The following is a 25,242-nucleotide window of genomic DNA, read 5'->3' on the forward strand; positions in this document are numbered from 1 at the left end:
TCTCCTCACCTCTTGAAGATAGTGGAGATCATTGACCGTGTCATTAAAGTGGGATGTGCAGCTCAAGATCTCCTCTCTGCACTGCCCAAACCGTGTAACAATTGATATAGCCACTGTAACTTTTTTGCCACTATAAAATGAAATGGAAGTTGGACTGAGATATAGCGAGAGTTTTGTCACTTGACAATTACGTGCTGCAAATTTTTGAATTGTGAGAGATAGTTGGCACAGAAAGCCATTACTTTCTGAAGCAGTGGGAATTCAAGAGTGAGTGTTGCTGAGAGGCTTTTGAGTTCAGGAAATTCTGCCTATCGACAGCCCTCAGGTTGGTTGAGTTCAGAGCATTGAATGCTGTAAGTGTCGGGACAGCAGAGAGAGAAAGATCCAGGGCCTGCAAACTGGAAGCAAAATTATTTTTCATTCTCTCTCTGTCCATGTGGGGAAAAGGCACAAAAACTGAGCAAGTCGAAAAAAAATTCTCTCAAGACTGATCAATTATTGAATTGAAGAATAACCATCACCTTATGGACAATCGTGTCATTAGAATAAAAAATCAGAAAGACAGTAGGGGACAACTTAAGTCACTTGAGATCTTGACTTTCCATCTTTATAATTCTGCTTACTTGTCTACTTTCTTTCTCCAGTCATAGCAGATATACAGGAATATTGCAACATACAAGTCCCACTCCAAGCCACTCACTGTTCTGACTAGGAAATAAATCATCGTTCCTTCACTACCAGTGAGTCAGAATCCTGGAATGCACTGCCCAATGGAATTGAGGCTCTACATACATCAAATGGACTGTAGTGGGCCGTGGAGGGAGTCATTAGGGCCAACTGACTGCCCCTCTTCCGCGGTCACATTAGAGCCCGGGGTGTCTCTGGAGAAGGAGCATGCAGTGTCCACCAACACCCTTGAGCTGTTCAGGGAGAGATGGGCGCCGCAGGGAGTGGAGTGTAGTATTTCCCCCCCCCCGACTCTATTTTGATTTAATCTTTGCCCTTCCCTTCACTGTTTGATCACACAGCATTGCCCTTTGATGTGAAGGGCACTGATTGTCACTGGCCACTCGGGTGTTTCCTTTCCTCCTGGTGGTGGAAATTGAATAAAGGTTTGTACAATAAATAAATAAATAATCAGGAGTGTCAGAGGAAGTATTTTTTTTCACCCAGAGGGTGATGGGAATCTGTGACAATTCTAGCTTCAGGCGACTCTCTGTGTGGAGTTTGCACATTCTCCCTGTGTCTGAATGGGTTTCCTCCGGGTATTCCGGTTTCCTCCCACACACTAAAGATGTGCAGCTTAGGTGAATTGGCCATGCTAAATTGCCCCATAATGTTCAGGGATGTGTAGGTTAGGTGCATTAGGCAGGTGTAAATGTAGGATAATAGGGGTAGGGGAATGGGTCTGGGTGGGTTAGTCTTCAGTGGGTTGGTGTAGATTTGCTGAGCCAAAGGGCCAGTTTCCACACTGTAGGGGCTCATCATCAAAGAAAGAATTTAATCGTGCAGATTTGTCTCAAGGTTCTGAATTCAAATCCGACTCCAAAAGGTGGGCAGATGAAAAATAATTGACACTCCTGTGCAGTACTGAGTGTGTGCGACACTGTCAAAGGCACTGTCTTTTGGATGAAATGTTAAACTGAGGTTCTGCCTGGTCTCCCAGATGGCTATAAAATGGCACAAGTAAAAGAGTCACCTCTGTGTCCTGGCTAATATTCATCCCTCGGTCAACATTTCCAGAATAGATTATCTGCTCATTATCGTATTCCTGTGTGCAAACAGATCACCACATTTTCTACATTATAGCAATGACTGCCTTTCATAGAACATAGAACATAGAAAAATACAGCGCAAAACAGGCTCTTCAGCTCTCGATATTGCGCCAACCTGTGAACTAAGCTAAGCCCATTCCCCTACACTATCCCATCATCATCCATGTGCTTATTCAAGGATTGTTTAAATCTTACTAATGTGGCTGAGTTAACTACATTGCCAGGCAGGGCATTCCATGCCCTTACGACTCTCTGAGTAAAGGACCTGTGTCTGATATCTGTCTTAAACCTATCACCCCTCAATTTGTAGCTATGACCCCTCATACAAGCTGACATCATTATCCTAGGAAAAACACTTTCACTTGTCTACCCATCTAATCCTCTGATCATCTTGTATATCTCTATCAAATCCCCTCTTAGCCTTCTTCTGTCCAATGAGATCAGACCCAAGTCTATCAGTCTTTCCTAAGAGGACCTTCCCTTCAGAGTAGGCAACATCCTGGTAAATCTTCTCTGCACCTTTTCCAATGTTTCCACATCCTTTCTGTAATGGGGCGACCAGAACTGCATACAATATTCCAAGTGCGGCTGCAGTAGCATTTTGTGGTGATGCAATTCATCAGTTGCTATCAGAATTGAGATTCTAAGGACTACACAGGAAGGATGATGCCAAAGGTGGGGGAGTCACTAAGGGTTAAAGTTTAAGGATAAGGGGTAAATGTTTTTAGGACAATGTTGAGGAGATGTGGCTTCACCCAGAGAGTGGTGACCTGTAGAATTCTTTGCCACAGAAAGTGGTTGAAACCCAAACACTATGTGTTTTCAAGAGGGTGGGTGATGGAGCCCCTGTGGCTAAAGGGGTCAAGGGATTGGGAGGATGGGCAGAATTAGTCTATTAAGCTCAATGGTCAGCTGTGATCGTGTTAATTGACAGAGCAGTGATCAAATGGCCTGCCCCTGCTCCTACCTTAATGTTTCTGTTGGGTGGCAATGCACAACCCTATATAACTGCATAAAACAGAAATGGCAAGAAAAACTCAGAAACTTGAGTGACATCTGCGGAGAGAGAAACAGAGTTAATGTTTTGAGTCCAGTGACACTTCATCAGAACTGCTTTGGAAATTCTTCATTTCTAAAAAAGAGTTAAACTGGACTTGAAACTCTAACTCAGTATCTCTCTCCACAAATGCTGCCGCACCTGCTGAGTTTCTCCAGCAATTTCTGTTTACGTTTCAGATATGGGTTGACTATTTTTCAACATTTATATAAATGATTTGGATGTGAGCATAGGAGATGTAATTACTGTAATTATTGTAGAAGACACCAAAATTGGAGATGTTGTGGATAGCAAAGAAGGTTACCTCAGATTACAACAGGATCTTGATCAGATGGGCCAATAGGTTGAGGAGTAGCAGATGTAGTTTAATTTAGATAAATGCAAGGTGCTGCATTTTGGGAAAGCAAATCTTAGCAGGACTTATACACTTAATGGTAAGGTCCCAGGTCCCAAGAGACCTTGGAGTACAGGTTCATAGCTCCTTGAAAGTAAAGTTGCAGGTAGATTGGATAGTGAAGAAGGCATTTGGTATGTTTTTCTTTATTGGCCAGAGGATTGAGTACAGGAGTTGGGAGGTCATGTTGCGGTGATACAGGATGTTGGATGGGCCACTTTTGGAATATTGCATGCAATTCTGGTCTCCTTCCTATCGGAATGATGCTGTAAGAAAAGGGTTCAGAAAAGATTTACAAGGATGTTGCCAGGGTTGGAGGAATTGAGCTACAGGGAGAGGCTGAACAGGCTGGGGCTGTTTTCCCTGGAGTGTCGGATGCTGAGGGGTGACCTTATAGAGGTTTATAAAATCATGAGGGGCATGGATAGGAATAATAGACAAAGTCTTTTCCCTGGGGTGGGGGAGTCCAGAACTAGAGAGCATTGGTTTAGGGTGAGAGGGGAAAGATATAAAAGAGACCTAAGGGGCAACTTTTTCATGCAGAGGGTGGTACGTGTATGGAATGAGCTGCCAAGGAGGCTGGTACAATTGCAACATTTAAAAGGCATCTGGATAGGTATATGGATAGGAAGGATTTGGAGGGATATGGGCTGTGTGCTGGCAGGTGGGACTAGATTGGGTTGGGATATCTGGTTGGCATGGACGAGTTGGACCGAAGGGTCTGTTTCCATGCTGTACATCTCTATGACTCACTGACTCTATGACTCTGTGTCCAATGTCCCACAGTTTTTTGTTTCATTTTACTGTATAAATGCAAATTTTTGTTGACTCTGACAACTTAATAATTAATTAACAAAAGAAAAGAATTGTCTGGTTAAAAGGGCTGTACATCTTTCTATGTGATACGGTTAGAATCAGCCAAATGGTTGCTTTTCCCCTATTTATGTTGTGATGTGGCAGGGACTAGCAATACAAATAGGAACACCCAACATATCATTCACAGTTCTAGATGGAGTAGCACTGAGATTCATTTCATTGGCTATGGGGACAGAAGGCAAAAGCCAAATAAAATCCCAACTTCTAGCCAATATCCTGTCTGGAAAGTGTGTGAGTTGTGGGAATTGTAAGATTTGACTGGCCAGTGACGCTCATCATGTGGAATTTGCCCACCAGCATCTAAACCCTGCTATATGAGGAATGGTCACTTTTTGAGAGACACACAGAGGATTATGTGCTCCTTGTGTCTCTCACTATGTCTCAACATGGGAGCTGGGGAAAAAAATTGGCCATGCTAAAAAATTCCGAATTGGCCATGCTAAATTGCCCATAGTGTTAGGTAAGAGGTAAATGTAGGGGTATGGGTGGGTTGCGCTACAGCGGGTCGGTGTGGACTTGTTGGGCCGAAGGGCCTGTTTCCACACTGTAAGTAATCTAATGATTATCCAGGAATTCATCACCATAGATTGCTACAACTTAATTAGGAAGAGTACATCAATTTTTCCACACATTCCCAAATGCAAAAAAATCCCAATGTGGTGACCAGGATGATCTGCCTGCCATTCAGACCAAAAGCATTTCATACCAGGTTTCAACTTGAGCTAAGAAATGCTATTTTTTGGACTATACTTGCCTTTAATAATTGGAAGAGAAAAGAAAGAGTTTCTGATCTGCTACTAAGCAATGTAACCAATCAAAAGGCTCAAACACATACACACTCATTCATGATTGATACAGGCAGAAAATCTTACAGCTTGATATAGATTTTCTTTTCTTTTATTTATTCATGCAACATGGGCATTGCTGGCTGGCCTAGCATTTATTGTTTATCCTAGTTGCCCTTGAGAAATTAGTCAGGATCTGTCTTCTTGAACTGCTGCAGTCCATTTGATTTTTTTTTCTTTCGTTTTTGTTATTTTTTTCCCCAGCTCCCATGTTGAGAGATAGTGAGAGACATAAGGTGCACAAATCAAGGGTGTTGATGGACACTGAGTGCTCCTTCTCCAGAGACACCCGGGCTCTAACATAACTGGACACTTCTGTTTATGATTAAAATGCTTACAGTGTGGAAACAGGCCCTTTGGCCCAACAAGTCCACATCGACCCTCTGAAGAGTAACCCACCCAGACCTATTTCCCTCTGACTAATGCACCTAACACTATGGGCAATTTAGCACGGCCAATTCACCTGACCTGCACATCTTTGGACTTGTGGGAGGAAACTGGAGCACCTGGAGGAAACCCACGCAGACACGGGGAGAATGCGCAAACTCCACACAGACATTCACCTGATGCTGGAATCGAATCTGGGACCCTGGTGCTGTTAGGCAGCAGTGCTAACCACTGAACAACTGTGCTGCGCCCCCTCCCCCCACCCCCCCCCATCTGTCAGCCTGGGCTCCCTGATTGGACCAGGCTAACATCCCAATCAGGGAACTCATATTCCATGAGGTTCCCCGATTGACCTTGTTCCAACCACTATGGTTTTAACTATGTGAAAGATGCTCTCTAAATCCAAGTTACTGCTCTTGAGGCACTTCGAGTCAGGTACTTACACTTTATCCGTGCCGTAGTATTTATAGCCAAGAATTGCCGAGATTCCCACCACGACGGAAGGGCTGCCATATCCGAAGATGTAGAAGTTCCTGTGCAGAAACCCTTTGTTGTAAATGACTCCGACCACAATCAGGTAAAGGTGAATGCCCTCGATGCACATCCAGGCAAAGGCGGCCAGGAAAAAGTAATGCAGCAGTCCAGCTACAATGGAGCAGACAAGCTAGAGGGTGGAGGTTAAAGACACAAAACACCTGAAGCAAAGGTCATGGATCAAAGTCATGAGACTGCTCAGTCTGCTTAAAAAACAAATAACCTTGGAACTTAGTTGTGTCATGTAAAAATGCAATCTCAAACTCCCACTGTTTTGCTGAATGACACGCCAATGATGAATTATGTAAGTTTTAATGCAATTTTGTCTTGACCTCCATCAGTGGCAAACTCTACCTTTTTAGTGCATGGTGCACTCAGCTAACTGGGGATTGTAAATTCCGGGGAACTGACAATTGTTTTGCTCGGTTTTGGACTCTGCGTTGTCAACTCCAAGCATTCTCAGATCAGGCAAGGTTTGTTTTATTAATTCATGGGATGAAGGCAATGCTAGCTGGGTCAGCATTTATTGCCTGTCCTTAGTTGCGCAGAGTTAAGAGTCAACCACATTGCTGTGGGTTGGGAGTCACATGTAGGCCAGACTAGGTTAGGATGGCAGTTTCCTTCCCTAAAGGGCATTAGTGAATCAGATGGATTTTTCCCGACAATAGTCATCATTAGACTATTAATTCCAGATATTTATTTAATTCAAATTCCACTATCAGCTGTGGTAAGATTTGAACCTGAATACCCAGAATATTGCCTGGGTCCCTGGATTAACAGTCCAGTGATAACATCACAAGGCCATTGCCTTCCCCACCCCCACCACCCAACCACCCGAGTGGATAGTCTATTCATCTTGATGCCAATTGGAAAAATAAGACTCAGTGGCATTTTGACAACTTGCACCCTGCACACATCTCAGGGATTTTTGAGTGAGATAAGGAACATTGGAGGCAGGAGTAAAACTACAGAGAGCTGATGGTGTTGCGGTAATGTCAATGCACCAGTATGCCCAGGCTAATGTTCTGGCAAAGTGGATTCAAAGCCTGGGCATGACAGCTACTAGAATTTGCATGGTGGCTCAGTGGTTAGCACTGCTGCCTCACCAGGGACCCGGGTTTGATTCCAGCCTTGGACGACTGCCTGTGTGGAGTTTGCACATTCTCCCCGTGTCTGCGTGGGTTTCCTCCAGCTGCTCTGGTGTCCTCCCACAATCCAAAGATGTGCAGGCTTGGTGACTTGGCCATGCTAAATTACCCATTGTGTTCAAGGATGTGTAGGCTAGGAGCATAGGGGAATGGGTCTGGGTGGATTACTCTTTGGAGGGTTGGTGTGGGCTTGTTGGGCTGAAGGGCCTATTTCCACACTGTAGAGACTCTATGAAATTAATAAAACATCTATATTTGTTTTGAAAAAAGAGCAATGCTACAATTGACAACTGTTGTTTAGAAGATAGGAACAGGAGTAGTGCAGTCAGACCTTTGATTCTGCTTCATCATCTAGTATGAACATGGCTCATCATCCAATTCAGGATCCTGTTCCTGCTTGATCCCCATTTCTTTAGCCGTAAGAACTCCTTCAAAGCATACAATACTTTGGCCTCAAAAGCGTTCCATGAATGCCTATCCAATTGTTTTGCCATTCAATAAAGAAAAGCTGCCATCTTTATTAGGATGCAGACCCACAGCAATGCAATCCGTACTTAACTGCCCTCTGAAATAGCCAAGCAAGCCATTCAGTTCAACAAGTGTTGTGATAAATGTTGGCTTTGCCAGTGATGGTCAGATCCCATGAAGGGTCCATTTAATGTGACCATAGCTGATCTTTGACCTCAAATCCATTGTCCACACTCTTTTCTTGCCCCTGGATGTTTTTAATATCTAGAAGTCTAAATGTATGGAATATTAAAGACCAATGATACATATTATCAAAGTTTTTTGTCTTGCATTCATCAGGACAAATCACAAGAATACAAAGGAAGAGGAAAGCCAACATTAATACTCCATGACAGGAGAGTGCTGATTACAAATGAGCTCTAATCAGTTGAGGTACTTCCATGGATAGTACACTAGTTAATGATGATTAACAATTAACTGCCACTTTGCATACAATACAGGCTAGTAATTCTGACATGGGTAGCCATTATCACCAGGATGCATTCTATTTCATCATCAAACTTGCATAATGATAAATTTGGCTCAGGCTGTGTTTACAGGGTTGTTGATAAAGGAATGTGTGGAACTGTAGAAATCCCTACATACGCACTGACCAGTGAAGGTAGGTTTATGGGATACACAAAGTGTCCAACATTATATATAATTCTGTAGTTGGAGAGTTACTTTCTAGCTAATCCTGAGTGTGAAACATTATGCTGCCAACCGATTTAGGATGGTCTCAGTCACAATGGTTAGCACTGCTACCTCACAGCGCCAAGGAACGGGTTCGATTCCAACCTTGAGTGACTGTCTATGTGGAGTTTGCACATTCTCCCCGTGTCTGTGTGGGTTTCCTCCCACAATCCAAACAGGGGCAGGTCAGGTGAATTGGCCATGCTAAATTGCCCATAAGTGTTCAGGGCTGTGTACATTAGTAAGGGTAAACGTAGAGTAATGGGGAATGGGTTTGGGTGGGTTATTCTTTGGAGGGTCAGTGTGGACTTGTTTTGATTAGGTTCCCTACAGTGTAGAAACAAGCCCTTCAGCCCAATAAGTCCACACCAATCCTCTGAAGAGTAATGCATCCAGACCCATTTCCTTCTGACTAGTGCACCTAACACTGTGGGTAATTTAGCACAGTCAATTCACCTAACCTGCACATCTTTGGACTGTAGGAGGAAACCAGTGCACTTGGAGGAAACCCACTCAGACACGGGGAGAATGTGCAAACTCCACACCATCAGTCGCCGGAGGCTGGAATCGAACCTGGGTCCGTAGTGCTGTGAGGCAGCAGTGCTAACCACTGTGCCACCGTGCCACCCAGTTGGGTCAAATGGCCTGTTTCCACACTGTAGGGATTTTATTCTGTGGGTGTACTAGAAGTGATCTATATTAATAGGGGTGCAATGTGGCTCAGTGGTTACCACTGCTGCCTCACAGCACCAGGGTTTGATTCCTGTCTTGTGCAACTGTCTGTGGAATTTTCACATTCTCCCCGTGTCTGCGTGGGTTTCCTCCAGGTGCTCTGGTTTCCTCCCACAGTCCAAAGGTGTGCGGGTCAGGTGAATCGGTCATGCTAAATTGCCCATGGTGTTAGGTGCATTAGTCAGAGTGAAATGGATCTGGGCAGGTTATCCGTTGGAGGGTCAGTGTAGACTTGTTGGGCTGAAGGGACTGTTTCCACACTGTAGGGAATCTAATCTTAATACAAAAGGCCATGTTCTTTGCAAACAGCAAGAGCATGTACATAAACTACACTGTAAGAATTTGGGGTTGGGGCAATATATTAGCCTGGATAGAGAATTTGCTAACCAACAGAAAACAGAGTTGGGATAACTGGGCCAAATTTTTGTTGAAAAGCTGGAATTAATGAGATAGGGATTCAAGGTTCAGCCCATGGACCCCAACTATTTACAATCTAAATGAATGACTTGGATTCAGGGATAGAATATACTGTAGCCAAATTTCCAGGTGACACTAATATAGATGGGAATATAAGTTGCAACAAAGAAATAAAGAATTAATAAATAACATGGACAAGTCAGGTGAATGGACCAATGTTTGCCAGATGAAATTTAACATGGATAAATGTGAAGGTACCCACTTTGGTCAGAAGAGTGAAAAAGCAACTTATTATCTAAATGGAGAAAGACTTCAAAACATTTCAGTGGACGTCTTTGTTGATGAGTTGCAAAACGTCAGTCTGCATGTGCAGTTGGCAATAAGGAGGGGAAATCGGATTTTGACATTTATTGCTGAAGGAATGTTGTGTAAATTAGGGAAGTGTTGTTGTAATTGTTGCAAAAGTGTTGTTTAAGATATTGGTGAGACCCCATCTGGAAAACTGTGTACAGTTTTGGTTTCCTTATTTGAGGATGGATGTAATTGTATTGGAGGCAGTTCACTTTAATTCCAGACATGAAAGCCTTCTCTCATGAAGAGGGATTGAGCACTTGAACCTTATACTCGCAGGAATTTAGAAGATTTAGAGAAATGATCTAATTGAGGCATATAAAGTGCTAATGGGGATTGACAGAGTAAATGTTGAGTGGATGTTTCCCCTTGTGGGGCAATCTGGAATGAGAGGATATAGTTTTTGGATTTAAAAGAGAGATGAAGTGGAATTACTTACAGTCACTGAGTCGTAGGGGTGTACAGCACGGAAACAGACCCTTCAGTCCAATTTGTCCATGCCGACCAGGAATCCCAACCTAATCCAGTCCCATTTTAGATTAGATTACTTACAGTGTGGAAACAGGCCCTTCGGCCCAAACCACCCAGACCCATTACCCTACATTTACCTCTTACCTAACACTACGGGCAATTTAGCATGGCCAATTCACCTGATCCACACATCTTTGGACTGTGGGAGGAAACCCACGCAGACGCGGGGAGAACGTGCAAACTCCACACAGTCGGTCGCCTGAGTCGGGAATTGAACCTGGATCTCAGATGCTGTGAGGCAGCAGTGCTAACCACTGTGCCACCGTGCCGCCCACCACCTCGCCCATATCCCTCCAAACCCTTCCTATTCATATACCCATCCAGATGCATTTTAAATGCTGTAATTGTACCAGCCTCCACCACTTCCTCTGGCAGCTCATTCCATTCACATATCACCCTTTGTGTGAAAAAGTTGCTCCTTCGGTCCCTTTTATACCTTTCCCCTCTCACCTTAAACCTATGCCCTCTAGTTCTGGACTCCCCCATGCCAGGGAAAAGACTTAGTCTATTTAACTTATCTATGCCCCTCATGCTTTTACAAACCCCTATACGGTCACCCCTCAGCCTTCAACCCTCCAGGAAAAACAGCCCCAGCCTGTTCAGCCTCACCCTAAAGCTCAAATCCTCTAACCCTAGCAACATGCTTGTAAATCTTTTCTGAACCCTTACAAGTTTCACAACATCATTCCGATAGGAAGGAGAGCAGAATTGCACGCAATATTCCAAATGTGGCCTAACCAACATCCTGTGCAGCCACAACATGACCTCCCAACTCCTACACTGAAGGTAGGTGCATCCAGAACCGGGGTCACAGCCTAAGGATTCAGAGTGGACCATTTAGGACAGAGATGAGGAGATATCTCTTCATCCAAAGAGTGGTGAGCCTATGGAATTCATTACCACAGGAAGTAGTTGAGGCCAAAACATTGAATGTATTCAAGGGGTGGCTAAATATAGCACTTGGCGTGAATGAGATCAAAGGTTATGGGGACAAAGCAGGATTAGGCTATTGAGTTGGATGATCAGCCAGGGCTGTGATGAATGGTGGAGCAGGTTCAAAGAGCTGAATGGCCTCCTCCTGCTCCTATCTTCTATGTTTCTCAATTACACATTGCTGAAGCATGTGGAACTTGAAGCCAGGCCTCCTGTTCCAGAGGTGGAGACACTACCACCATAAAACAAGGCCCTCAATGGCCTCCTTTATCAGACCAGAGCTGATAATGCAATTAGAGGCAATGTTCCACTAGCCTCATAGCACAGGGCATCTGATGCACATCTAGGCAGTTATTGTAATCAATCTATTCAAGGATTCTTCTGAAGCCGTAGTAGTGTCCTAACCTCTGAGCCAGGAGACATGGGTTCAAGCCATTTGCTCCAGAGGTATTCAATAACATCTCTGGATAGGTTGATTAGAAATATTTCATCAACCTATTCAGACATTTTACAACACACCTCTGGATGAGGTGGGACTTGAACCTGGGCCTCCTGGTCTAGAGGTAGTGACATACCATTAAGCCACAAGAGCTCCACCTCAAAGCATCCTTTTTCTTAATACATTGTAAGTATTCTTATACAGAATGGAACAATCTTGTCTTCATCACTAAATCACCTCTTTTTTTTGATTTATTAACCACAACTCGTAAAACAAATGTGTGTTCTGAAAGATTAAATTATATGCAAAGCACTTTTAGGGCAATACAAACTATCCAGGATCAGGGCGGCATGGTGGCTCAGTGGTTAGCACAGTTGCCTCACAGTGCTAGGACTCAGGTTCAATTGGGTGACTGCTTAGAGTTTGCACATTCTCCCTGTGTCTGTATGGGCTTGCTCCGGTTTCCCGTGAAGTCCAAAGATGTGCAGGTCTGCTGAGTTGGTCGTGGTAAATTGTCAATAATGTTAGGTGCATCAGTCAGAGGGAAATGGGTCTGGGTGGGTTATCCTTCGGAGGGTTGGTGTGGACTTGTTGGGCTGAAGGGCCTGTTTTCGCACTGTAGGGAATCTAATCATGCAAGGAGGGTGGAGAGACATCTTACATTACATAACAAAGTGATTAATGGCAATTGACCTGTATTTGACTGAGCTGGCTTGTTCACTGATCAATATAACTGTGCTTGATTGCTTAATCCTGTGGGTGGGCTTCCAGAGGAAATAATTGACCGCTTCCACTCAGACAAAAAGATTCCACCAAACTCTGGGGCTTTTCTGGATAAGTGTGCTGAATTTTTATACATTCTAACTTTCTTAAGTTTTGCAAATAAACTATTTGTGTTTAGAGAAAAAAAAGGCAATCTTGCATTGCTGTGAAATAAATAATATATGCAGCAACCCAGAGAACTCATAACGTATGACGATAGGGAGATGGGAACTAAGTGGATTATGAATGACCATTTGAAAACATCTTTTTGTGGAGAGGGTGTGTGGATTGAATATATCTGAGGGTGTTAATTTGCACTCCTTACCTTATTACTGTTCATGTTAATGCCAGTAAGAAACAGCAACTCTGCAATAAACAAGCTGAAACAGAGATTCTTGTGAATGGTTGTCCTTGTACTTTGAATCTCACTGAAGAAGCAGAAGGTAAAGATGCACATTGACAGACAGATCAAGGACACAATAATCCCCAGCTGGGTAATCCGTGTCAGGATATTATTATGTAGGACATCCTGCAAGGGAGTAAGAGTCAATGGTTTTAACATTGTAAAACTTTTGCTTTTTCCGTACAAAATGCACATGAGAGAAATGTATACAAATTAGAAAACACTTTTCTCTTCTCCCCTTCCAGCATAACAGGCAATGATTTTCCCCCTGGAATGATATTCAGGTACTGATCAGTGGAAAACCGGATGCAAAGGGAATTTTACTGCTAATTATATTGCAGATCAGAGCTTCCATTTGATGTTGTGATGAAGGAACACTGTAGACAATGAAGTTATCATATAATGAAGGTTTTCCAACATTTATTCTCACACTTAGTATAGCATTTTCTCATTCAAGAGGGTATTTTATGAATATTTGGACAGGAGTGAGCTGCAAGGGTGTGGGGAAATCATCAGGAGATTGGCAGTGGACTTCATTTGATGAAGTCATGATGGGCTAAATGACCTCGTTCTATCCCCCGACATTTCTGTTCTGATTTTAATCACAGTACTGAAAATAAGTGAACAATACAAGCTGATCTTGATCTACATTTTGCTGTTTGGGTCATATCCATAAGTCAGAATGATGGAAATATATCGTTCCTTCATGGAACAAAATCCTGGAATTCCCTCCCTAAGGGCCAACCCACAGCAGATGGACTGCAACAGTTCAAGAAAGCAGCTCTCCACTATCTTTTCAAGGGATAGCTAGGACAGACAATAAATGCTGTGACGTTCAACAAATGAATGCATTTTTAAAAAGATTCATTTCAGAATGAGGCCATTTGGCTCATTGTCTCTGTGCTGGCTGTTTGAAAGTATGAACCAATTTGTCCCACTGTCCCATACAATTTTCCACCAAATGCATATCAAATTCTTTTTGAAAGTTAGGGCTAATTCTGCATCTTAAGGCAGTACAACTCAAAGACAACAGCTCACTATGTGGGATATATTCTGATGAATATCACCCACCATTGGTGAATTGCCAACTGACATATGCAAGGTGAAAACATCAGAAAAGGTGTGGATGAGTCATCTGGCTCACATTAAACACCATCTCTTCAAAAACATTTAAGAGATCAGGACTGAAAAAAAGGATGGGATAGGAAATCTAACATTCCTTTTACAGAATCCCCACACTGTGAAATCAGGCCATTCAGCCCAACAAGTCCACACCAACCCTCCAAAGAGCATCCCATCCAGATCCATCCCTAATCCCAGCATTTCCTATAGCTACTGTGCCTAATCTACACATCCTGAATATTATGTGTAATTTAGCACGGTCAATTCACCTAATCTGCACACCGTTGGAATGTGGGAAGAAACTAGACAACCCAAAGGAAACCATGCAGACGAGGGGAGAATGTGCAAACTCCACACAGATAATTGCCTGAGGCTGGAATCGAACCTGGGTCCCTGGCGCTGTGAGGCAACTATATTGACCACTGACCCACCATGTTGCCCTCTGATCCCACTGATAACAATTCAGTTGGTTCAACATGTTTCCCAGCTTATGTAATTGTGGGACTTGTTGAATTGCTTGCAACATTGAATTTAACCATCCAGATGTTTCATATTCCCTCAAATAGCTGTATCACACAAACTGTCCAGATGATAATTCTCAATAATAAACAAAGCAACTTAGGAAATGGGAGCAACAGGAGTCCCTAAAGCCTAAAATCCCAATGTCAGGGCGGCACGGTAGCCCAGCGGTTAGCACAGCTGCCTTCATGTGCCAGGGACATGGATTTAATTCGTCCGCCAGGCAGCTGGCTGTGTGAAGTTTGCACACTCTCCCTGTGAATGTGTGGGTTTCCTCCCACAGTCAAAAAAATGTGCAGGTTGAGTGGATTAGCCATAGCAAATGCAGGGTTACATGGAGGTGGTGGATCTGGGTAGAATACTCTTTGGGGAGTCAGACTGGCCTTGATGGGCCGAATAGCCTGATTCCACATTTTGGGTTTCTATTCCACAATCATTATTAATCTTCCAACACAACATTCTATTCCTGTTTTCTCCCCATGCCTTATGATTGCCCTCACCCGAAGAACACCATCTAACTCCTTCTTGAAAATCTTCAATGATTTGGACTCAATCATAGAGTCAGAGTGTCATAGAGATGTACAGCATGGAAACAGACTTTCAGTCCAACTGGTCCATGCTGACCAGATATCCCAACCCAATCTAGTCCCACCTGCCAGCACCTGGCCCATATCCCTCCAAACCCTTCCTATTCATATACCCATCCAGATGCCTTTTAAATGTTGCAATTGTACTAGACTCCACCACTTCCTCTGGCAGCTCATTGAATATGCGTTCCACCCTCTGCATGAAAGCATTGCCCCTTAGGTCTCTTTTATATCTTTCCCCTCTCACCCTAAACTTATGCCCTCTGGTTCTGAACTCCCCAACCCCAGGGAAAAGACCTTGTCTATTTATCCTATCTATGCCCGTTATGATTTTGTAAACCTCTATAAGGTCACCTCTCAACCTCCGATGCTCCAGGGAAGACAATCCCAGCTAATTCAACCTCTCCCTATAGTTCAAATCCTCCAACCTGGCAACATTCTTGTAAATCTTTTCAAAACCCTTTCAAGTTTCACAACATCTTTCCGATACAAAGGAGACCAGAATTGCACGCAATATTCCAACAGTGGCCTAACCAATGTCCTGTACAGCCTCAACATGACCTCCCAACTCCTGTACTCAATACTCTGACTAATAAACGAAAGCATACCAAATGCCTTCTTCACTATCCTATCCACCTGCGACTGAATTTTCAAGGAGCTATGAACCTGCACTCCAAGGTCTCTTTGTTCAACAACACTCTCTAGGACCTTACCATTAAGTGTATAAGTCTTGCTAAGATTTGCTTTCCCAAAATGTAGCATCTCGTATTTATCTGAATCAAACTCCATCTGCTACTTCTCAGCCCATTGGCCCGTCTGATCAAAATCCCATTGTAATCTGAGGTAACCGTCTTCACTGTCCACTACACTGTCCAATTTTGGTGTCATCTGCAAAGTTACGAACTATACCTGTTATGTTCACATCCAAATCATTTATATAAATGATGGAAAGTAGTAGACCCAGCACTGATCCTTGTGGCACTCCACTGGTCACAGGCCTCCAGTCTGAAAAACAACCCTCCACCACTACCCTCTGATTTCTACCTTTGAGCCAGTTCTGTATCCAAATGGCTAGTTCTCCCTGTATTCCATGAGATCTAACCTTGCTCACCAGTCACCTGTGGGGAACCTGTCGAATGCCTTAGTGAAGTCCATAAAGATTACATCTACCACTCAGCCCTCATCAATCCTCTTTGTTACTTCTTCAAAAAACTCCATCAAGTTTGTGAGACACGATTTCCCATGCACAAAGCCATGTTGATTATCCCTAATCAGTCCTTGCCTTTCCAAATACATGTACATTTTGCCATTTTCTGTGGCAGAAAATTCCAAAGGACTACCATTCTCTGGCTGAAGACATTTCTCCTTGAATGAGTCTGAAATGGCTGAGTCCGTGTCCGCAGTTCTGAGGAGAATTTAGGACTGGAGAAGCAGAAATTGACTCGAGGGAGATGTGTTTTGGAGTTTAATGTTTTGATAATATCAGAGCCAGGTCTATGACCCTGCTATTGATTCACAGGTTGCAAAACAAGAAGGGTATGCTACTGTTACTAACTCTCAACAGGGAACAGCATTGCTTACTGTCTTCATCTCGAGCACCTCCCACTCGACGCAGTGAGATGAATACAATGAGAAATCGGTCTGAAATGCAAAGGCATTTGTCTAGTGCCTTTCATGACCTCAGAATCTCACAACATGTTAGTGAGGTCTTGTTGAAAGATAGTTTCTGTGCAATGCATGGTAACACAGCAGGCAATTTGAAAAGACTATTTCCATTTTAAAATCTTCTGTTTGTATTGAATCCTTCATGACCACATGATGTTTGAAAACATTCTACAGCCAGTTCAGGATTTGTTGCTGTGTAGTCATTGCTCTAATTAGAAAATGCAAGGGCTAACCTGAGCAAAGTGATAAAGATCAGAATTCATAGAATCCCCACAGTGAAGGAAGTGGCTATTCAGCCCATCAAGTCTGCACTGACCCTCCAGAGAGCAGCTCTCCCAGACCCCTAACCTCTCTGGAGGAACTGGAATTGAGGACAGTACACACTGGGCCTTATGTCCCTCCTCTACATGATGGGGTGGACCTGGTGCCAGCAGGTTCTCCATGTGGAGGCATTCCTGAAACCCTGCATTTCCCAGGGTTAACCCACACATCTTTGGACTGTGGGAGGAAACCAGAGCTCTGGAGAAAACCCACACAGACACGGGGAGAATGTGTAAACCCCATACAGACATCACCTAAGGCTGGAATCGAGCCTGGGTTCAAAGTTTGTGAGAAGATTTGTAGCTCGGGTGCTTGTTGTTGTGGTTCTGTTCGCCAAACTGGGAATTTGTGTTGCAGAGAACAGCCAGGGAATTCCTAGAGGCATGACACTCATCCACAGATTCAATCAATAAGCACATCGACCTGGACCCAATATACCGACCACTGCAGTGGACAGCTGGAACTGACAACCGGAAGCAGCAGAGACAAACCACTATAAATGGCGGAGGAAAGATCACAGAAGTGCTTCACAGGAGGCTCCCAAGCACTGAGGATGTCACCTAGACAGGGGACGAAACGTCTGCAACACAAATTCCCAGCTCGGCGAACAGAACCACAACAACGAGCCTGGGTCTCTGGCGCTGTGGGGCAACAGTGCTAACCACTGAGCCACTGGGTATTTTGGGAGGCAGTAGGTGGGGAACGTGAAGGCATCCCTCCCGCAGTTCTAATATCCCGATGAGACTTGGCTTGTGGTGCATTCATCTGAATAAGGAATGATATGTCAGTGGTCCATGTTGAGGTGTTCCATGGCTCTACTGCCAGATTCATGTCCCACTCGGCATTTGATGAAGTCTTATTAGTGTATCCTGTGACTGCTAAAGAATCACATCACTGCAGAGCTGTTTAGGTTCTGACATGGGTTTCACTGTTCCCCTCCTGAATAGACCCAGCTCCAGTTGGTGTTATCATCGATATTGCTGGCACACAGAGGATTCCTAGTGGAATGGAAGAGCCTCAAAGGTATTGGCAAACCAAGGACCAGCATCAAACTCCAACATTTGCCTCCACATGGAGAACCTGCTGGAACCAGGTCCACCCCATCATATGGAGGAGGGACAAAAGGCCCAGTGTGTACTGTCCTCAATGCCAGTTTCTCCAGAGACATCAAGAATGTCCCAAGAACTGTGTCAGCTACTGGACCATCTGGAGAAGTGAGTGGCCATCCTAACTCAGAGCCCGCCCTGAATTGACTCCTTCAAGGATCTGCTGAGGACCCAGTGGGGGACAGTGGGGCTAGCTTGCTAACTGTATATTTCTGGTGGAACAGACTCAATGGACTGAAGTGCCTCTTCTGTACTATACAATTCTATGATTCTGTAACCGTATGACCCTTGTGGAGTCACCCAAAGCTCTGGCCACAAATATACCAATGCTCTATGGCGCTAAGAAGGCGCAGCTTATGTCATTTTATTCTTGGTCCGACAGCTGAACGGACGTGGATTATAGGCAAGTGATGATTAGAAGCACAAGTACATCTGCAGCTCAGTGCAATACCGGGGTCTGGGTATGATCAGCATTGTGTGTGAGAGCATGTTTTGATCCATTTACAGCTAAACATGTGACAAAAGGATGTGCCCTGATACAGGCAATGAGCACTATATTTGGGAACTGTCAATCAAACATGACAATTTAAAGGTTGCTTGTGATTGCTCCCACTTTTGAGAGATTGTTAGGATTAATTCACAATGATCAATGAGGTGGTCATTATAGCCAGGATTCCTAGCCCACGTTGATGGTTACTGAAAGTATGGATTAATGTTGTGGTAGATGGGTTTCAGTTCAGATCTCTGAGTGCCTAGTTAATGCAATCGTACTTTGACAGGTCTCACACTACCCAGTCCTGTAGACTGATAAAAAAACAACTTACTCTGCACTCTGGCTGTTCCAGAAACATTCCGTTCCTACTCTTTTACTGTGCAGTTGAGGTTTGGTAGAAGACAGAGGGCTTCCTCATGTCTTTCTAACATTCACATTCCAGAGCTTCAACCTGTGCTTCTGGGTGCAACCCCATGACCAGAGCCCCAGTCTTCACGTTCCATTTAGTACTGAAGTCCCTGTCAACACTATGAGCTTTGAACAGCCACACGTTTTAACTATTAATGTCCTTAATCTTCTCCCTGTACCTCAGGCTGGTGTATAGCCATCAACATCACCAACATCATTATCCATTGTCCTTCCATCAAAACCAGGGTGTTGGGGAACTTCCAAAGAGCTCTTCTCCTGCAGTACCCCATGCCCTCCCATGCAGTGTTGGCTCGCACCTTTAAATTAGGAGTTTGTGCTCCATCACAATCACTGAGCCCTTCTTTGTTTCAGTGAACTGGACCCAGAGTTACCAAATTTCTCTAGCGGAGCATGCCTAGCTCCACTGAGGTTCATAGCCTGAGCTCCCAGGACTGACTGTGCACCACATCCAGGGACTGACTTGGGATGACAGCCCACCATGACCGCCTAACCCAGCTGAGAGTGCCCCCCCCCACCACCCCCATTGAAAGATTTCTGAGTGGCTTGTGACTAACATCTGAGTAATCCCAGAAATGGTTGGACCTGACCTGCGAGACTGTGTCCCAATCCCTGGATTGTGGTGGGGTGAGGGCGGGGTCACAGATCCCTTGGACTATGATCGCACCAAGTCCCTGACTAACTGTGGCCAATATCCTGGAGTGAGATCAGACGATATCCTTAACTGACTGTGACCAATATGTCCTGACTGGCCATTGTGCCATTTGACTCAAAGAATGACAGCATCCCTTAAGACTTCCCCATGTGACTTTTTGCTTGAAGCACATGCTTCTCTTGCTAAATGGCTGGCACCTGCTATACAGTGTGAGGTTGATGTCGCACAGTGCCGCACACCAACATATCCACCCCTTCACCATTCCGTGCCAGAAATCAGAACAAGTTGCCCGGCTTTCTGTCTCAGCTAAAATGGAAGGTAAGACAAAGTTATGGTACGACTACCCTCTGACTGAAATGGCAATGCATGGAATGTAGAAGGAATGCAAAGTGAGTGAGTGCTAAGAAAGCAAACTAGATAGCTGGAAATGCATCTTGTTCCAATGCATGAAATGGACGTATGTTCCTGCAAGTGAAGCCCTGACAGTAGCGTGCTGTGGAAGGTATCAGTGAGCTCCAAAATGTAACAATGCTGAACTGTGCCATTTCTAATCATTCGTAAGATGTGGCTTATTGCTGGCTGGGCAAGCATTTATTGCCTATTTCTAGTTTGCCCTGGAGAAAGTGGTACTCAGCTGCCATCTTGAACTGTTGCAATCTGCTTTGTGGTAGCAAACCCACAATGCCCTTAGGGAGGGATTCCAGGATTTTGACCCAGCGACAGTGAAGGAGCATTTCCCAGTCAAGATGGTGAGTGACTTGGAGAGGAGATTTCAAGTGACTCGATGAATCTACTGCCCTTGTCCTCCTAGTTGGAAGTGTTTTTGAAAGATATCATGGGATAGCTTGATACGGGCCATGTTGAGGCTAGGATTTACCTCTGCCACCTTCACTAGACAGAGGGTGGAGGTCAACATGCAAACCCAAGGGTAAAACTCCAAGCTACAGTCAGGAAAGGTTACCGCTCTCACTTCCATGTTGGAAATTGGCACCATCTAGTTTCTCACCAGCCCCTGGGAAAATGCGCAGGCATGAGATGAGATGAGCAACAAATGAGATATAAAGCTACCGTAATCAGATCTCTACTACTGAGAAGTCAGGTGCTGATTTAACCATTGAAACCTTTAGGTGGAAAACCAGAATTCTTTATCTCAGTGTCGAGAATCTAATTTTCCCACTTCTGCCACATTTTTGAACTTTCTTGGCAATGCACACATCGTTCAGGTGCTGGGAAAAGGATCACGTTACCCTCTGCAGGAGTTTACAAGGCATAGATCGTGAATCCTTCATTACGACAGCGACAATGCTTCAAACAAATAATTCAGTGGCTGTCAATCATTTCAGTACAACCCAAGGGTTGTGAAAGGTGCAGCATTAATGCAAATGCTTTCTTTCTTGTCTCCACATTGTACCTTTCTGACTGTGGCTGGTGACACTGAAGCCACTCTCCATGCTGCTGACTCCCTCTGTAGAGCTTTGATACTTACACTGATCTGGAAGGAAGACATCAGAACAGCAAAATTGGTCAGGTGGCTACATCTGCACGTGGTGTGCGTGGCATTGAAGTGGAGGGTCTTGCAACCTTCTGTGGCCCACTCACCCTCCATGCTGACAGTGGAGTAATTCCAAAACACACACACAGCTTTCTGCTTTTCCAGAGGCTAAAGCACAGATAGAATGAGAAAGGACAGACTTACTTTCGATTCAAAGGCTATGTGTCAACAGGTAACACGTTCCTGTACATAACATCCAAGCAGAAAGCAAGAGAAAGAAATGTAAAAAGGCCAAAGCTGTTCATCATCAATGTGAAAATTGTAATCTGTTTAAATGAATCATTACATGAAGGTCATTTAACAAATAAATTACTTCCAGTAATTAGATGTTTTCCGTTAAAAGATACTGAGGTACAACATTTATCAAACCAACCTTTCTTGTTTTAAGTATTAAATATTTACTAGTTAAATTATTTATTCACTTTGTATTTACTCAATATTCTGCCAAATTTTGGCTACTCGAATAACAGAACGTCAAGATTAATGGGGGATATTAAATCAAGGGAGAATGGGCTTTGATCACTGATAGCAGACAGGACTGGCTTGGTGTTCCCTTTATGCAGCCTACAGCTACTGAACCACCCCTTCCACCTCTGTTAGGATTGGCATAGACTATGACCCAAACCTGCAGTCACCCTTCGTGTGTGAATATGAACTAAATCCTTTACATCCACTGTGCATAATAAAAAGAAAATCTTCCTCGGTTTTATTTCCAAAGCATCATTATTTTCTTAGTTGTAAAGGGAACTGTGAATGAGATCTCACTTACAGGACAGAATTTTACCAGACCCAGACAAAAAGGCTTTGACGGTGGGCAGTTTTGTAAAATGCTGTGTGCGTCCTAAGCACTGCCTCATCATCCCTTTCCCAGCCTCACTTGCATTTTTCATTTTACCAGGCTCAGAATGTTGGGCAGACTGCTTGCCCTTAGGACTATTGAGCCCTCCAGGCACCTGACTAATGCCATGGAGCAGCATGGTGGCTCAGTGGTTGGCACTGCTGCCTCACAGTGCCAGGGACCTGGCTTTGATTCCAGCCTCGGGTGACTGTCTGTGGGGGGTTTGCACATTCTCCCCCTGTCCGCGAGGGTTTCCTCCAAAGATGTGCAGGCTAGGTATAGTAATCACGGTCAACGCAGGGTTATAAAGATTGTGTGGGTCTGGGTGGGATGCTCTTTGGAAGGTCACTAGGGATTCTATGATTTAAGTGTCTCGATTCACCTCCATCGCTCGTGTACTCACATCAAGTGGGAACTCAGCAACCTTAACTGTGTGTTGAGAGTGGGTGCTGGAAAAGCGCAGTAGGTCAGGCAGCATCCGAGGAGCAGGAGAATCAACGTTTCAGGCATAAGCCCTTCATCTGGGCTGATTCCTGTTGAAGGGCTTATGCCCAAAGTGCCGATTCTCCTGCTCCTCGGATGTTGCCTGACCTGCTGTCCTTTTCCAGCACTACACTCTCAATTCTGATCTCCAACATCAGCAGTCCTCACTTTCTGCAACATCAACTGTGTGGGCTGGTATCAAATAAGACAAGGAATGTAGTTGCTTCAGAGCTTCCCCTGCGTCCATCAGAGATACCTATGCCTCCCACCACCTCTGAAACCTAAATCCCAATCTCTTCATGATACTGGGACTTCCTTCCCAAACAGGTGTAAAAGTCTTGCCTTTAGCCACTTAACATTCTACCAAATGTTTGAAAGGATGTGGGCTTACAGGGGTGGGGGTGGGTGGGAAGAGAAGGCATGCCCTGCTCACGCTTCAGGTACCAGGGTGCAAAATACCCCCATCCAAAAAGTCTTGCTCACGGAGATCCATCATTCAAATCTCCAGGGACACCCTCAGCCTCAGGAGTGGCTGTGAAGGGTTCCCTTTAGCTTCTTGAACACAAATGAACACTTTCTAGTTCCCTCCTTGCACAGGAAGCCCTACAGCTTCCTACTGCAACCAAGGTACACTTGATTGCCATTGCATATGTGGGCACTGACCTCGAGGTGCTTCAGGGTGAACACTACGTAATCCATGAGGTACAGAGATGGAGGGTTCGCTTTGATTGCTGCAGCAACAATGGGCGAGTTCACCACATTGTTCAGTTGTATCGCAGTGCCATTGTGGTCCCCGTCCTGCGAGCTGTTAGACAGCCTCAAGAGTGAGCCAATACTGCTGTACTGCAGGAAAATGATGGTGAGCGTCCCTGGTGGGATACAAAGAGAAAACATTTTTGATAGCTGACCCTACTACTAACTGATCCTACAGATGTACACCACGGAAACAGACCCTTGGGTCCAACTAGTCCATGTCCACCAGATAACCTGAATTAATCTAGTCCCATTTGCTAGCACTTGGCCCATATTCCTCCAAACCCTTCCCATTCATATACCCATCCAAATGCCTCGTAAATGTTGCAATTGTACCAGCCTCCACCACATCCTCTGGCAGCTCATTCCATTCACGTACCACCCTCTGCTCAAGGGCAGTGTACCAAATGCCTTCTTCACTATCTTGTCTACTTGCACATCCACTTTCGAGGAGCAATGCATCTGCACCCCAAGGTCTCTTTGTTCAGCAATAACCGTGAAGTGTATGTCAGTCACTTGTTACTTACCATTGTAGCTGGCCATTTCAGTTTTCCGTTGAGAGATACTTATGTGATTCCCATTCAGATTTGCATGAGGACGGAGCTGCTTATCACGGCTTAAATCAAAAGCGTATAGTTTAAGGGCTGTGGGAGCAGAGAAATATGTGCCATTAATAAGTCATGAATTGTCAGCCCTGTCTGCTCAGACACTTCTAAATATAAACATAGACCGTACACCTGTCAGTAAAACGCAACAAGCTCCATAAATAATTCACAAACAGAATTGGGAACACAACACTGAATTTCAACAGAGATATTTTCCGGCTACTATTTCTGCTGATAATTATGAGAGTTTTGCATTTCCTAGTCACGTGACTGTCAGCTTGCCTCAGTTGCTAACGCTTCAATGCATTGTCAAGATAATGAACGCAATAGCATCACCCACATCTACACAGCCTCTTTCGACTCCTGCATGCTTTTTGGAATGAACTTCCGTGTCCAGGATTGACTTTTCGAGCGTGCTCCATTCCAGATTGCCTGTGCTTTTTGTATAAATATTATTCCTGAGTACCTTTTTTGAAGTTATGTCAAATGACTGCCTGCCTCTTATTTTTCAGGCCCATACTACAGAGGGTGGTGGAGGGTTGCTTTTCAGACTGGAGGCCTGCGACCAGCATTGTGTGGCAAGGATCCACTGTGGATCCACTGTTTTTTTGTCATTTATATAAATTATTTAAATGTGAATGTAGGAGGTACAGCTAGTCAGTTTGCAGATGACACCAAAATTGGTGATGGAGTGGACAGCAAAGAAGGTTACCTCAGAGTACAACGGGACCTTGATTATATGGGTTGAGGAGTGGCAGAAGGAGTTTAATTTAGATAAATGTGAGGTGTTGCATTTTGGAAAGGCATATCAGGGCAGGACTTACACAATTAACGATAAGGTTATGGGGAATGTTGCTGAACAAAGAGATTTTGGAGTACAGGTTCATAGTTCCTTGAAAGTGGAGTCACAGCTAGACAGGGCAGTGAAGGAGCCATTTGGTATGCTTTCCTTTATTGGTCAGTGCACTGAATATAGGTGCTGAGATGTCATGTTGTGGCTATACAGGACATTGATAAGGCCAATTGTGTAATATTACGTTCAGTTCCGGTCACCCTGCTACAGGAAGGATATTGTGAAACTTGAAAGGGTTCAGGAAAGATTTACAAGGATGTTGCCAGGGCTGGAGGGTTTGAGCTACAGGGAGAGGTTGAACAGGCTGGGGCTGTTTTCCCTGGAGTGTCTGAGACTGAGGGTTGACGTCACTGAAGTTTATAAAACCAGGAGAGGCATGGATAAAGTGAAAGCCAAGGTCTCTTTTTCCGAAGGTATGGAAGTGGAAAACTAGAGGGAGCAGGTTCAAGATGAGAGGGGAAAGATTTAAAAAGGACCCAA

The 25,242-nt window shown here is 44.3% G+C and overlaps 1 protein-coding gene across 1 annotated transcript in view; it reads right to left on the reverse strand.

The window, feature by feature from the left end:
* Positions 1-25,242, reverse strand: part of adgrl4 (adhesion G protein-coupled receptor L4) — a 163,738-nt gene that overhangs the window by 48,681 nt on the left and 89,815 nt on the right. The window contains exons 7-11 of the mRNA XM_060830634.1: positions 23,832-23,948; positions 23,215-23,420; positions 21,165-21,338; positions 12,707-12,910; positions 5,778-5,998 (exon numbers count right to left, since the gene is read on the reverse strand). Of these exons, the coding sequence (XP_060686617.1) occupies positions 5,778-5,998; positions 12,707-12,910; positions 21,165-21,338; positions 23,215-23,420; positions 23,832-23,948 (922 nt within the window). The remainder of the gene's footprint in view (positions 1-5,777; positions 5,999-12,706; positions 12,911-21,164; positions 21,339-23,214; positions 23,421-23,831; positions 23,949-25,242) is intronic.

The sequence above is a fragment of the Hemiscyllium ocellatum genome, chromosome 9 (assembly GCF_020745735.1).
Source record: "Hemiscyllium ocellatum isolate sHemOce1 chromosome 9, sHemOce1.pat.X.cur, whole genome shotgun sequence".
Lineage (NCBI taxonomy): Eukaryota > Metazoa > Chordata > Chondrichthyes > Orectolobiformes > Hemiscylliidae > Hemiscyllium > Hemiscyllium ocellatum.